Source organism: Lissotriton vulgaris, chromosome 8, assembly GCF_964263255.1.
Source record: "Lissotriton vulgaris chromosome 8, aLisVul1.2, whole genome shotgun sequence".
In the NCBI taxonomy this organism is placed as follows: Eukaryota; Metazoa; Chordata; class Amphibia; order Caudata; family Salamandridae; genus Lissotriton; species Lissotriton vulgaris.
Genome location: NC_141696.1, coordinates 1,368,645,005 through 1,368,661,361, shown reverse-complemented (window position 1 = coordinate 1,368,661,361; position 16,357 = coordinate 1,368,645,005). Strand labels below are relative to the sequence as shown.

General features: G+C 45.7%; 1 protein-coding gene across 2 annotated transcripts in view; it reads right to left on the bottom strand.

The window, feature by feature from the left end:
- The window catches only part of IFNAR1 (interferon alpha and beta receptor subunit 1), a 245,957-nt gene extending 232,797 nt beyond the window's left edge, over positions 1-13,160 (bottom strand). The window contains exon 1 of one of the 2 annotated variants that reach the window (XM_086935324.1): positions 12,954-13,160. In XM_086935324.1, the coding sequence (XP_086791450.1) occupies positions 12,954-13,053 (100 nt within the window). In that variant the 5' untranslated portion in view covers positions 13,054-13,160. The remainder of the gene's footprint in view (positions 1-12,953) is intronic. The other variant, XM_086935325.1, reaches the window with a different exon arrangement.
- Positions 13,161-16,357: the final 3,197 nt, after the last annotated feature.

Here is a 16,357-nt window from a genome sequence, read left to right as displayed (position 1 = left end):
ATAGCAATCATTTATAAAGACCACCTTAAACTCACAATTGCTGAATCAAAATATTCTGAGTGTGAGGCTTTTCTCTTCACCATTGGCCTCTCTGGTAAAATATCATTCAATTGTATGTTAATCTATCGCCCTCCTGGGTCTAGATCGAAGTTCCTTATGAATATAGGCAATCTGATTGAGGCCTCGGTAGGATCCCCACATTTCACCTTATTAGGAGATTTTAATTTTCACCTTGAAGCTCTCAATGACCCTGATACATCACTGTTAATTAACGATTTAGCTGCAGCCGGTCTTCTGCAAATGGTAAAAGAACCTACTCATCAAGCGGGACACACCTTAGATGGACTATTCACCAGCAACCCGCATATATCTGTTACCCAGGTAATTCCCCTGATCTGGACGGATCATGCAGCTGTCTGCTTCTCTATCAAAATTAACTCCATCAAACTCTCTTCCACATCTTCGACCCCAGTCTCTTTTAGAGATTGGAAACATATCAACCTTGACCATCTAGCGGAGATGATGCATGATAGTACTATCCCTAACGAACAGGATCCTGCATTAGCGTCCTCCAATTATCTGAGCAATCTAAACACAGCCTGTAATAAGTTAGCTCCGATCAAAACTTCCCACCGCAGTAGAAAACTCCCCTCAGCCCAGTGGTTCACGGAACCCTTACGAAAACAGAGACAATACTGCAGGAACCTGGAAAGGCAGTGGCGCCGCCATTTCAGCAATGCCGATAAAATGATTTACAAAAGCGCCCTCTCCAACTATAAAAAACTCATTGCATCAGAAAAAACCCTTTTATTACACTTCCCAAATCAACCAGGCGAAAAACTCGGTAGGGGAATTATTTCAGGTGGTCACTCATTTGTCCAACCCCCCTGCTCCGCGCTTAGAAGGATCTCAGTCTCTCTCGGATTCTTTGGCCAAATTCTTCGAGGATAAAGTTAGTTCCATCTTTTCGACCTTTTCTCATTCCTCTCCTTCTCCTATCCCTAAGGCACCCCCTATTAATAACTCACCAAACTTTTTAGTCTTCGAAGCGACCACTCAGGAACATATTCAACATCTTGTTACCTGTACCAAATCGGGGTCTCCCCTTGACCCGTGTCCTCCTGCTATCCTGAATCTCATCCCGGAAGCTATTTCTCCTGTTCTGACCACAATCTGTAATGCAATGTTCCTAACAGGCACCTATCCATCTGTTTGGAAGGAGGCTATTATCAAGCCACTTTTAAAAAAGCCCACTCTGGACCCTCTTCTTCCCGCCAGCTACAGACCTATTGCCCGTCTTCCCTTCCCAGCAAAGATTTTCGAAAAAATCATGAACACGCAACTTTCGAAATTTATTAATGACAACAATCTACTTGACGACACCCAATTTGGGTTTAGACAAGGTCACGGAACGGAGACAGCGCTACTCAAAGCAGCAGATGAGATAAGGACCACAATGGATAGGGGAGGATCTGCGGTATTAATACTTTTGGATCTCTCCGCAGCTTTTGACACGGTCGATCATGTCACCTTGATCGACCGTGTCTCGGCCTTAGGAATAAAAAGCAAAGCTAAAGAACTCCTTGCCTCGTTCTTAGCCAATCGTCCTCAGACAGTTAAGCTGGGCAATTACACCTCCCAGACCTTTTCTCTACCTTGCGGAGTACCACAGGGCTCCTCGCTAAGTCCGACGCTTTTTAACATTTATGTTTCGGACTTAGCGAGGGTTATAAAATCTTATGGAATTGCCCTAACAACCTATGCGGACGACACCCAACTGGTGTTATGGGTATACAACGACGGCATCTCAGTCGCGGCCAACTTCCAAGAGGGAATGAAGGCAATAAGTTCCTGGATGTCATCTAACTGTCTGAAACTAAACTCTGATAAGACAGAGGTGATGACATTCGGGAACTTGCAACCTAACTGGTCCCTCCAGTGGTGGCCACCTCAGATGGGAGCGCCTCCCCAACCGGTAGTCAAAGTACGTAATCTGGGAGTCATATTTGACAACAAGATGACCTTCCTCCAACATGCCAACTCAGTGGTATCCTCATCCTTTTATATTCTAAAAAGGATTAAAAAACTACTTCCATACCTACCGCCGTCTGTGGGTAAAACTCTAATTAGCACCCTGGTGTTCTCGAGAACAGACTATTGCAACGCTCTCCTACTGAACGCCCAAGAAAAGGTCCTCAATAGACTACAGATGGTGCAAAACGCCTCGGCCAGGATTCTACTAACCATTCCCAAATTCACATCCACTTCCCCCTACATCAGACAGTTGCATTGGCTCCCAGTTAGGAGTCGGATCAAGTTCAAGGCTTTATGCATAGCCTACAAAGCCATCAATAATCTAGGCCCACTATTCCTAAAAACAGCTTTCTGCCCGCTTGAGCATTCAAGAACTTTACGCTCATCAACAGCCCATCTGTTGAAGGTTCCACGCACAAGAAAGACCAATTGGGGAGACAGATGTTTTACCATATCGACAGCCAAACTTTGGAATACGTTACCACTCCATATTAAAACCGCTCCCACGCTTCTTAATTTCAGAAAGAAACTTAAGACTTGGTTGTTTTCAGCATAAATTACCATTTTTTCTTCACAAGAGAGAGTTCTGCTACGCTAGCGCCGAGACACCCGTAAGGGTATTTGCGCGCTTTAAAAATCGCATAAAATAAATAAATAGAAACATCCTAAAAATTTCCCCCACCCCATACTGTAAGACACCTGCCAGTGGGAGAGGGGCATTCATTTATTTATAACAAGAGGCGCCCCCTTAAGTATCTAGCTTCAGGGATCACGGCAGGTACGCTAGGCTGGCATGGCTGTGCAGACCTGCCGCCACACCCTTAGCTCCTGAAACGTCCCCCTGCATTGCCAAAGCTACTGTCCTTATGCCAAGAATCTTCTTTACTTAAGTTTCACAGAAAGCTCAAATCTTAGGTTTGAATAGTTCCAATAGTTTTTTTTTCTTTTCAAGTAGAAGTTCTTACTTCTTGACACACTGTCTTTTTCTGGCTCACTGTTTTATCTCCTTCAAATTCTGTCAATTTTTATGATAAATATGCTCTCGACAGGATTCACATGGCGTCAAGGAGCTATAGCGTATGTGGGCTTGATAAATAAACAAGCAACGTTACGTACCATGTAAACGGTAACGGGAAAATGTTTGTCGAGAGGGTGCATAGCCTCAAAGTAAACAGCTCGGCCACGGCTAGTGTGGTGGGCGCTATGCTTGGCAACACCAACTGTGCAGGGGCCCGGCTCCTACCTTGCAATAAGCCCCTGAAACAATATTCACAATATTTACACCGTTTTCTGTGACGTCATTGGATGAGACGTCGGGAGAAGGCGCTCCCTGTGATGTCACCTGTGCTGCATCTATTTATTTCGTACAAGATTCAGGACCCTGCTCGGGGCACTTACCCACAGCTCATGTCCAAAGCCTGGGCCTAGACAGCACTGGTGCCTGGGGGACAGCTCTGCTGCCTAAAGCCGAGCCTGTAATGAGTGCTATTCGAGGATGTCCATGCTATATGAAGAGGTAGCCTGTAACTTTGTGTAACCTTAGGAGTATATCTGCTGCATGAAAACTGGGCCTGCTAACATCTAAGTACCAAGAGGAGGGGTATTTTATCACGCCATAGTGACATCTGTGTGACCTGATAAAGAGCCTTGCTGCCTAAAAGCTGAGCCAGAAGAGCTTTGATCTAGTTGTTTAAAGTCACAAACGGAGCACTTTTGGTCTCGGAGGACGGGTCTGCTGTATAAACTCAGAGCCTGCTGTTTTATGTATCCCTTCTTTATCAAACTTAATGGTACTCGTTTTATTGACCTCTGAAACCGTGCTTAATTTGTCCATTTAAATGGCCTCTTCCACATACACCACTTATGCGGGTCCTGCCCCTCTTGCAAATAAATGATAGCTCTAGTCGTCTTGGTGGGAAGGCCACTAGTTAAGTAATTACACACAATCATCGAATTTCTGTGTTTTGTTTTAGTGCAGGTGTGCATTTTTTCCTGATTATTGTACAGTTTTCTTATTCCTTGCGGTCATTTTTCGGGTTTACTTGTATACATGTAACAGTAATCTCCTGCGCCTGGATTCGGCACCATTTTTTTTCTTCTGTATATTTGAGAGCTTAATGGCCTGTATACATTTTTTTAAGAGTAAGAGCCCGCTAAATAAACACAGGTTGTGAAGTGAGGGGTTTCTAACGCAATACAGGCAGTAAATCGAACGATGCGCTTGAAGTCTGCGTGTCGGAGGAGCCCAGCCGAGTAATAACAAAACCTTTTACTGTGTGTGTAGGAAAGCTTTATTCGAGTTGCATACTCATAAAAGCACAACATATATTTTAACCCCTTGCGTGCTGATGACAGAACGGTTCAGTCATCAGCATGGGTTGAGCTGTGCTGATGACGGAACCGTTCCGTCATGACTCCGCCCGCGCAAGGCGGAGTCAGCACAGGCGGAAAATACGCCCCGCACGCAAGGGGTTAAAACTCCACAATTAATAATAAAACATTTAGTCAGATACATATTTATAAAACAGTTGTGCAAGTTTGATCAATATAAAAATTAGCACAAATTTAAAACAATAATCAAAATACATTTGAAGAGAGGGCTCTCCGCCTAATGGACCAGGCCCACCCCAAATACTTAGCTATCCCCATGACAATAGGCTCCTCCGTGGTGGTACAGATAATTCTCTGAGCCTCAACAGCACTGGATGTCCCAAGGTTCTTACAAACTGGGGCTAATCATACCCTTCTTGGGGTGGCATAGGCGTTACAAGCAAATAGGAAGTGACCCACACTTTCATTAATTGCGCCACATGATGGGCAGCACAAGGTATTCAGACTCTTCCACCTTCCTGTTAAATGTCTCAGGGGAGGGAGCCAGATCTTAGCTGGAAAAACAACTTCCTGTCCATAGGGACAGTTATGCTGTCCCAATACTGTTCTAATACGGGACACATTTTGCTTTCCAAGAAACGACCACCCATCGAATCAGATTTTACCCCCCTCCAAAGCCTACCATGCTTGGGAAAACTTCCCCCGCGGGATTATCATAGAGGTTGGAAAGACCCAGTTCACCTAACATTACCCTTAAGTTTTTCAACCATGGTATTTTATGGAAGGTGTCCGTTTTAATTATTGCCAGAAACCCATCTGCATAATGCTTGATCTCGGGAGTGGACCAAAGTCGTCTCCAATATAAAATAGGATGCAATCTAGCTCGATCACTGACAGATCTTCTCCCCAGGTCAAGACTAAGAGGGATTAGTGGGGTGCTCTGGGGGAGTCCCGTAATTCCCCTAAGGAACCTGTTCTCTGCTATCTGTAGGGAAGTGAACTTAGTAAAACCCCACAGCTCAGCCCCATATAGGGCCGACCCGATTGCCCATGCATCATATACAGCAAGGACAGGTTTTATGGGCTTTGTTTTTGATCTTTTGTGCTCCACCCGTAGTGCCCCCGAAATTTGCTGATGTTTCAAAACAGCTTTTTCTATGTGGTGGGACCAGCCGTGATTATCTGCTATTTGTACCCCCAGGTAGGTAAACTCCCTTACTACCTCAAGCCCGATGTTATTCATGTGTATCCTAGGGCGAGGTTTACATCCTCGGGAGAAAGCCATCAACTTGGTCTTGCCTATGTTTACTTCAAGGCCATGCTCTATACAGAACTCATCAAAAATATTCAAGGCACGCTGTAGCCCAGCCGGGGTCTTGGACATTAATAACGTATCGTCGGCGAACATCAGGATTGGAACCCTGATGCCTGCCAACGAAGGTGCATCCACACTAGCGTCCAGCATTCTGCCAACTATCCCATTAATATATAATGTAAAAAGCAAGGGTGCCATGGCACAGCCTTGACGAACCCCTCTTTCCACTGGAAACTCGATGGAGGTTTGGCCATTCAACCCCCACTGGACTTTAGCAAAATTGCACTCGTGCAACCTCATAATTAGAGTGAGCAATTCCGCTGGAATGCCTATCCGATTTAAAACTGTCCAGAGCTTACTTCTTGGATCTAAATCAAAGGCAGCCTGCAAGTCGACAAAAGCGACATACAGGCTGCCCTTGCCAAGAAGTACCGTCCCCCACCGCAGCATAGTAAAACGAAACACCTGGTCAATGGTCCACCCATTCCATAAGTTTGTTTACCACCATCTTCCCAATTACTTTTTGGATAGTGGCAATCAAACTTATTGGCCTATAATTAGCCGGAAGGCATCGATCTCTTTTTTATGGATCGGTATGATAATAGCTCCCCTCCATTGGTCTGGGACTAGCGCACCTTTTGCGATGGCATTCCCCAATAAAAACACATACCTAACCCACCTGTTTTTGTCATTTTTAAAAACATCAGAGGGTATCCCATCTAAACTGGGGGCCCTACCCCCTTGTGTGGAACTTATTGCAAGTTCAACTTCTTTGGGGGAAAACAAATTGTCTTTGGGAAATACAGCTGAAATTGCATCCCCTCCCACCATCTCATTTGTCTCTGCATATTGGGGCCTGAAATAGTTCACCCAAGCGGACTCTGCAACATTATTATCTGGTTTGTTTGGGGTACCGCCTCTGCCCCACTTCACTATCTTCCAGAAAAGCCTGGAATCCTTGGCTCTAGAGGCCTCTTTTAGTTCATCCCAATACTTCTCATCCCACGTTTTCTTTGCCATGGAAATGCTTGTATTGTATTGTTTCCTTGCTGCTATAATTGCTGCCCTGTCCCCATTTCTAATAGCATTTCCCAAGGTTAATCTGGCTGCCCTACACTCTCGATTGAACCACCTAGCTGGTTTGGTGGGTACTGTACGATTTCCCTTACATGCTCTCACAAAATGGGGTTTTAAAAGGGAGAAGAGATTGTTATGTATATCAGTAATTGTACTAGATCCTGGGACTGTAGAGCTTGCTAGTTCCATGGAGACAATTGCGTTATCCACCTCGGAAGCGATAGAGTCCATAGATGCTGCATTCGCCAACACACATGGCCATTTAAGTCTGCGCATATCATTTGCCATGTCTGGGAGCAACCCATCCCTTGCTTGGAGATTGGGCTGTGGTAACTTCCACCAGGTATGGGTCACACAAAGGGGGTTGTGATCACTTTCTATCCTGCCCTTGATTTCCATTTCACAAACCCCCTGCCAGAGGTTAAGACTACATATAACGTAGTCTATCCTACTTCTGTTGTGACCATTATCGTATGTACACACACCCTCCTTGTCTCCCTTTGTTCTTCCATTGAGGGCTCTCATCCCATGTTCCAAGCACATAGTATTTAGGAGAAGTATATCCTTTGTCCAGCGTTTAACAGGAGCTAGATTCAGATAAGGGACTCCCATAGATTGTCCTCCTCCTGCCCCAATGGATCTTCAGTACTATCTAAGGGTTTGGAGGTCCTATTTAGGTCCCCAGCCACTATTATTCGATTTCCAAGGGACTTGGTTTGCAGAGAATTAGATAAGGCCTCTAAAGTGGGGGAACTCCCAGTATTGGAGCCTCTGGCATAGACATTATACAGATCTACCACACCCCACTTTGCTGATGAAATTCGCAACATTAAAATGTCTCTACAACCCAGATCCCACATTTTCACAGTGGTATCAAGGTTCTGCCTAATCCAGACTGTGAGGCCTCCCATAGGTCTACCCCTGACACCTCTACTTGCTGGAATCGAAAAATTTAAATAACCTGGGAGAAAAATAGGATCACAAGCCCATGTTTCCTGTAGAAGGCATAGTTCAAACCCATTAATAAAATCAATCCATGATTGTGACATCAGCTTACTCCCCAGTCCTGCAATATTCCAAGATATAAAACTCCCTGGAGCAGATCCATCCCTGCATACTGTTCTTGTAATGGGCAATCTAGGGGAGTTCATTGGACTACCACCCTGCTCTCCCCAGTTTTGGTCGTCACCCGTGGTGTTTTGTTCAACTCCTTGAGAAACAGTAGTGCTTAAAACAAATGGTTCCCCACTCCCCGAGTTATGCATTAACCCCCCGACAGCTTCCTCCTCAAGTACAGTCCTTTCACCATCATTTGTTTCATTTGACACAACATCAGTATTCAATGCAGGGACATCAGGATTCCAACAAGACTTCCAACAAGATGTACCTCCCCTATTGTTCCAATAGTCAAACTTTGGTCAACAACCCCAATTCAAACATTGCATGCCTTCCAGATAGTTGTAGTTTAGACCATTACTGTGGGTTTGCCATTGCAGTGGGGTAATGGATGGTGGAGCAATCCTTACCATCGGGGGGTTGTTAGAGCTGTTTGGGTTCCTAGGCCCTCCTACTTTGGCACATATTTGCCTTGGGTAAAAAAAGGAGAGGTCCACAATGCCAATTCCACCACTACTTGTACCCCAACCCTGCCTCGTTATCCAACCAGCCACCCTGGGGTCTTGAAAATTAATAACAATACAGTCCCCCCCCAGATTTTTAAGAGTGTAGCCAATCCAGTCAATCCTCCTTACCCCTATTATCAACCCATCCACTTACCCCGGTAATGGTCTATTTACCCTTAACCAGTGCATTACTTTATTTTTAAGCATCTGGAAGGTTTCTCTTTGTCCAGCCAAAAGAGGTGGTACATTGGTGAGGACCGCGACGTAGGGATGGGAGTCCGGGGTAAGATTCACAGGAGGTATCCTTTGAGGTCGCTTCGCTGGATAAGTTGGTGAATGTCTGGTTGCTGGGACATTGGGGCTGGGAATAGGGATATTTGATGTTCGCTGGGAGTTAGTGGGTACAGCATTACTTGGCCTGGAACCGTTGATACCCCCCGCTCCAGCATTAGGGTGGGGTTTAAGAGTGCTTGGTGGGGCTGGGGTTTATTTGGAACAGTGGTACTACTTTGCGGGCACTCTTTATTATTGCCATGTGGCACCGGGTCTGCGACCTTAGTTACTTTTTCTCCTATACTAGTACCCGTACAGGCTAGCACTACAGGGTTGGGCGATTGACTTGGTCCCTTTTTCTGAGACACGTTTGTAGTTCTGCCTGACCGGGGTTTTGATTCTAGAATAGGCGGGTTTTTTGTCTTTCCCGTGGTTTCCTGAACCATGCTAGTCTCAATTAATCTAGGTTGTGTTTTGATTAATGACTTTATGTGGAAAAAATTGTCTAAGGTGGCCTGCTCAAAATGATCCAAATGGTTGACTAGCTTGTTAACTTGAACCTCTATGGGTGTCAAAAGCGACCTTAATAGCTTTTCCAACTCGGGTATCAGTAGATCTGTCGAAAGGGCATTCACAGCCAACCCCTTCCCCTGGGAATCATTAGAAGAAGCTTGCCAAATCCACATTTCCCCCCTCATTTGATAGGTCACCACTTTCGCTAATCCCACTATTCTCCTTTTGGGTAGGTAAGGGTTTTTTTGCGACTTTCCTAACCTTGTTAGGGGGTTTTGAGGAGTAACATTTCCTCGGAGCAGTACTCCTTTTTCTTTTTGCGCATGGTTTTGAATCAGACACACTAGCTTCAACTATACTAGATGGGGAGTCTATGGGATTTACAGATGGAGTTGTGGACAGGGTGGTAATATCCAATCTCGGTGGCGAACCACCCTCAGGCTCCATGATTGAAGGGGAAACATTTGGTATTTCAAACACAGCAGGCAGGCTTATGGAGGACAAAGGGGTAACCAATGCCGGGAAGGCTTGCGGCAGGCGTTTTTCTGTAGAATTTTTAAGGAGCTCAATAGACAGCCTACGCTCGGCTCGTTTTTCTGCTAAGGAGATCTCCTTATCAATATCTTGGACAACACGATTAAAAAATTTGTCTAAAGGGCCAAGGATGGTTGGTCCACCCTCAGCCTAAGAGGGTGCCAAGGTGGTGCTATTTTGCGTAAGAGACATTACTTAAAAGCCCCCCACAAAAAACTACAAATATTTGATCACAATAGGGCACAAATTTAAATGAGTCAGTGTAGTCCACCTAAGTAGCAAGAAAAATATTGGTCCTACTCGTCAATTGGGTGGCCCAGCCCGGCCTCCGACGGCCACAGATGGTCCCACCCTTCTCCCAGGCTTCTCGCGCGCGCTCCCGCGCAGCGGCAAGGACTACTCCTTATATGCAGGGGAGGTGTTCAAGGGCGGGGCAAACAGGGAGAGCGACCAGGTGGAGGTGATTACAGCGCAGGGACTCCTGGGCAATGTAGTCCCTGTCCCTCGCCTGGCGCTCGCAGCCCTGTGCTTCCTCCTCCTGCCCACGGTGTCCGATGGTAAAATCCTCAGGGAAGCGCCCTGACACACAGGCGAAGCGGGATCCGCGCAGCAGGTTCCGCGAAGTCTCCCAGCAAAGAAAGGCAGTCCAGCGGGGGAAAAGCAGCACACAAGGGTTCTCCTTCCTCACAAGAACAGAAACCTTTTTTAGCAGGCCTGTTTAAGTAATAATCCATTGTGCATATAGTTGATGAAAATTTAGCAAAGTGTGCATAATAGGGCTGCACCATCCACTGTTGTATGCAAGTGCCAGAACTCAGGGTTGGCACAAATTAAGCACAGGGGTCTGCAGAAGGAATCAATAATTTGAATAAGTCCCGGTCCATAAAAATGAGCGCTGGTGCTGGCCACCGACAACCACCGGCACAAAGTAGGCACTGCTCTGAAGGATGGAAGACTCGCGCACAGGTGTGATCGTCAGGTTACACACCGAGCTCTACAAATGGATAGATTAGTCCACGGAGCTTTTCTAAATGGCTGAGATGTGATACTGTAAGGAGAGTGAATAAAGTGTGTATAAGAAAACGAAAACAACTATAACCTTAGTCAAGTGCAAGTTAAAAAACGAGTGCTTAAAGAAAAAGAAAAAAATTAAGTGAGAAGCTGTGCTCAAACAGGCGTATACCGATGATACAACAAAATGCTTCCATGCCGAGAGTAGTAAACGATAATAGAATATGAACCCCGAGGTGCAGATTGCCAAATAAATACGTGTGTACAACATGCGCGTATTAAACGTGTGGGAAAGCGGTGAACTGAAATGCAGCAAACATGCTGTGCTTCCTACAAAAACTGTCTATCAGCACGCCACGGTGAGCCCGTTTTTAACTAACGTTTAACGTTCTTTCTTTTTGTAGGAAGCACAGCATGTTTGCTGCATTTCAGTTCACCGCTTTCCCACACGTTTAATACGCGCATGTTTTACACACGTATTTATTTGGCAATCTGCACCTCGGGGTTCATATTCTATTATCGTTTACTACTCTCGGCATGGAAGCATTTTGTTGTATCATCGGTATACGCCTGTTTGAGCACAGCTTCTCACTTAATTTTTTTCTTTTTCTTTAAGCACTCGTTTTTTAACTTGCACTTGACTAAGGTTATAGTTGTTTTCGTTTTCTTACACACACTTTATTCTCTTCATTGACAGAGATTTATCCCCTGGAAAAAGGCATTACATGCCGAAATGCATTGGGATTTATTTGAGTGCGCTTCGTAATATTGTGAGATTCCTCTGAACCAAAGAGTCTCTTGTGAATATAACAAGATGAAATCACAACAATAAAAACAGATATGGATAAATAAATTGAATTGATTGTTTAAATTGATGAAACCTTAATAAAAGGACTTGTGGTGAGCCCGGAGGACACTCCTCAAATCGAGCAGTGCTACCACAGCATTTTATCATTCCCTGGTCGGAGGGAGATACTCCAGTGCTCCTAACAAACTTCAATATTCCCACCAACCACGCAGTGCGTCCAACTATATCCTTTTCATACTGTAAGGAGAGCCACGTGGTGTAAAAGCAGACCACATAACATATGTTTAATCTGCGGGAGCAGTGCTTGAATGGAAAAATAGAAGTGCAGATTCTATGTACTAGAGTACCTGCTTGTTTCTGAGAAGTGCCGGTACTCACACATTAAAAATATATCATTTCTCTTGAGAAGTGCCAGTACTCTCCCTTTAAAAATAAAATAAAAAAGAGCCTGTATTCAATACCGGACAGTACCGGCCCATTTAAAGCACTGCAAGGAGCAAATCATTGTTTACGCATTAAAAATAAGGCATCCATGTGACCTAAAAAAAAGTAATGCCTTGAAAATATGGCACTTGGCACATCTGCTGGAGTAATAGCTCTCCTGTCCGAAGCAGCGGGATACCACACTTTCCTGCCTCTCGCCATTGTCTGAAGACTAATCCTTTAGTCCGAGAATATTCCGGCATAAATTCTCTCCCTCTCATATACCAGCATATCCCTATAGACGAGACTCCCACCCGGGTCGAAGTCCACCCCTCTCTGGCACCACATGCCACAGAAACACTTAACACATAAATGCTGTATAATGTAAACAAACCCTAAAACATAAATGTTGCATTAAAATGTGTCAGTCATCAACGTAAATACCTAAAGATTATAAAAAATACATAATGGCATTGCATCCATAAAACCGTTTATTATAAAGGAAACATAATTGCCAAAGCAAAATCAAATATACAAAGTAAAACAACGCATGGTGAGCACGAGCTCACCATGTTAAACATAGGCATGCAGAGAGGAGAAACGAAAAGGCTAACAGATGCAGGATGACTATAGCCTCCTCCCGAAGCATAGGATGAAATAACACTGGGAAGACCCAGGGAGCACGAAGAACCTCGCTGTACAGAAAGAGAAAGTGAAAGTCTTTTTCGTCTAAAGGTGCGAAAATAAACCAGACATAAATAAATGAAAGGCTGCTGCTTCGATGTGGCATAACTGAACAACGACAAGGCACCACAAACAGACAGTTACAACTCTGCACCAAAACTCAACCCTGTGAGCCTGTATGAAAGTCAATCCTTGGGTTCCAAACCCCACTCTGCTCGAAGAAACCTGAGAACAACAACACTACAGCGATGGGTCTGGGACTCTGGGTACAGTCCAGGAAGGGGGAGGCAGCTTGCCACAGACCGGGCAGGAGCTGCACTGGTCTCACCTGAGGCGTCGCACTCCGCCGCTCTCCAGGAACTGTCCAGCAGCAGGAGCAGGGCGGCAGCCAGCACTACCTGAGAACGGCAACATGGAGCCCGCTCCATGCCTGCAATGGGAAGCTTGCGTTCCAAAGCCAGAGTGCGACCGCACGTCAGGAGGCAGGCGCGAGCGCACGCGCAGCTCCGACGCTCAGCCCAGCTGTGCTCGTGACCGCGGTGTCAGCCGAGGCGTGATGGGGCTGTCAGGGGAGGGGCGATCTGAGGACTGGGAGAGGAAGCAAAACTTATCGCAGGGCGCGTCCGGCCTTTGAACTACCTGTACCGCCTGCGGTCACCTGAATCCGAGAACTGGGGACTGTTGTGGAGGCAGAGAGGGGTAGAGGAAGAGGCGGCAAGGGGCTAAGAAAGGCTTCAAGGAGGAGCGAGAGAGGTTGTAAACATTTACAAATGAGACAAGCATGCATAAGTGACACAAGTCAAAATAGTTTTTTTTCTTTGGTTTGTATAATAAATACATTGCAGTATTGAGTAAACATTCATACAGTTCGTCGTATATAAATATTAAAAACTTGCATTTATCAGCCAATGAAAGGTAAAGGGATTCTGCACTGGCTAATGGGTGTTTATTACCACTCAAAGCAAATCTTCTTAGGGACCTTAGCATTAGATAGATTAAGTACAAATACAAGGTTCCTAGAAACTGGTTAACTCCCTAAACTATATTACAAGGATTATAATGTCTGACCCGCAGGAACCACAAGGATATCTGCAGCAAAAGCAGTAACCCACTGAGCTACCTACTTAAAATAATAAACTGTAAACTGCATGCCGTGCGCTGTGCTTGGCAGTAGGCACATAAACAGGGCATTTTGCAGTAGTCACATTAAGTAGGTACATCAGTCACCTGATGCTCGGAGCCACCGATGGACAGACATACTGTTGAGCATCCTAGAAGGGAGTGGTGTTAGCAATAGCCCCAAAGTCACCCTACCTGGATTTAAGGTTGCCACCTTTGCTTGAAAAAATACCAGCCAATGCAACTCCCACCACTTAATTAGAACGACAGATTCAAGTATTAGGTAGAAGTGACTGCAAGACAGCTCAACAAAACTTTTAGGAGTAGGGCTGCAGTGTCAGGATGGTAAAGTGGGTAGGTTGTATACCACTACTCAGTACTGAAAGCAGGCCATCCTGATACCGTGGGATATCCTACTACCCCTTGCTACTCTGACTGATGGTTCAGTGCATTTAGAACGTGCACAAATTCCCATAATGGGTCTCTAGACACTGGCCAACAAACAGCATCGGATCTCAGACCATTCGACGAGCATTGACTAGAGAAACTGGTCAATTCCTGATATGTGTCAGTGCCTGACAGTTTTAGTCACTGGCTCTCATTAGGTATGTAAGCATAAATAAATCCTGTCAGGTATGCATTAATTGATAGCCAAAGTATATAATTGCAACGGTAACTCAATCAGTCAAATGCACTCCAGTTATTATTTTCAGTGTTTGTGTCTCCACATAGTTTTGTTTTTCCAAACATGAAACTCTCTATTCATCTCACTGGATTTTATCGTGCAGCTTTCTCCCCAAATGCATATCTACTCAAACTTCATTGCACAACTGCTGCTGGGGGGAGCGGTGGGGGGGATTTGTAAAACGTGTTGATTTCTTTTTATAGGAGCCGCCTGCTTTCTGCCTTGTTGGCCCTTGGCCTACATAGGTTTGGTGTAGTACAGTGCATGTACGTTATATGCATGGGCTGGGTGTATTTCTGTTTGAGAGTGGTACAATACAGTAAAGATGTTGTGCTGTGCAGTGCGTGTATTTTATATATTCATGTGCTAGGTGTATATGTGCCTGTGAATTGTACAATACACAAAGGAGTTAATGCTGTGCAATGCATGTATGATGTATACTTGTGCTGGGTGAATGTGTGCCTGTGAATGGTGTAATACATGGCAGACTCTGGGTTCCATTTTGGGAGACCCACGGCTGAAAAGAGAAATATGAGGAGTTAGAGGAATCCGCCCAGAAAGATTTGTGTATTGCTGAATTCAAGTAAGCTAGGCAGGACACACTGGAGGAACACAGAGCCAGGCTCTGCAGTACACTTCAAAGGGTACTCTTCTATTCATAAAGAGGTCACAAGGAAGGAGCCTGGGAACTAGATGGGGCTGATAAGTTAATCATAAAAAGTAGGACTGAGGCCCGGTGCTAACCGTTTGATACACATATCACAGTGGTGAAGCTCTAGTTACTCCCATGGCCTGCGTTGTGGGGCTATCTGATTTGGAGTCGCTACTGCTGTGACAGACTGCTTCAGAAGGAAGAGAGGGCGGAGAAGTGGACAATTAAAAAAACAGACCCCCTAAATAAACTTCAAAGACTCAGACTGTAAATCGCGTTTGGTGTCTGGAAATAGACAACAAGAAAGGGCGCTTGAGACCTCCGAAATTGTCAACTGTCAAGGGGCGAGCCGGGCTGTGTGATGAGGAGAAGCTCTGCAAGACTTCTGCCTGTGACCAGGACTGGGGCTAAGGCCTGCTAGTATCCCTGCTGGGTGAGGGGACATCATCCAGGAAATCCAAGACCTTCTGCCCTGGAGCCTGGAGCACCAGTGCCAGCCTGCTGCCCCAGACCAGTTTGGTCTGGGAGGAAGAGGAGAGCATTGTAGGGAGCAAGGTCCAGTGGGGACTCCTGGCGAGTGGATCCCCTTAGTGCGGTGTCAGGAGATGGCTGCTGCACCAATCGGATAGTTGCCTGTGTGCAAGGAATGCTGGTGACCCTCGTATGCCAGAGGAGGGCTGCTGTGCAGTGAGCCCTGGTCATCACTGCACCGATCAGGTCACTGCCCGTGTGCAATGAGAAGTGGACAAACCCGTATGCCATGTAGGACTGCTGTGAAGAGATTGCTGTGAAGAGGGGGCTGTAGACCGCATGTTGAGGTAAGCCGGCGACCCTGTATGCCAGGTGGGGTTGCCGTGTACGGATTGCCGTGCTGAGTGAGCTGTAGTCCATGGGCGATAAGCCGACACCTTCATATGCAGCGGGCAAGGGGTGCCATGAAGAACCCACTGCAAAAAGAACAATTGATGGACAGAATGCAGAACAATGTCATACATTCACCCCAGACTGGAAACAAGCATCCTAGGACCGGTTTCGAGCTTTCAGCCCTCATCAGCCAGGATAGCTTGACTCCAGTGGCATGGAGAGCACAGGACCCACGTCGGGGCATACCCGTCCCACTCGGGTGTCAAATGCAAAAAGAACAATTGATGGACAGAATGCAGAACTATGTTCCTATAAGGTGAGCAAAAGAATGATGGATTAAACCCAGACCCTTGTGACTGGGGGTGAATGTTTGCATTGTCCAGCATTCCGTCCATCAATTGTTTCTTTTGCA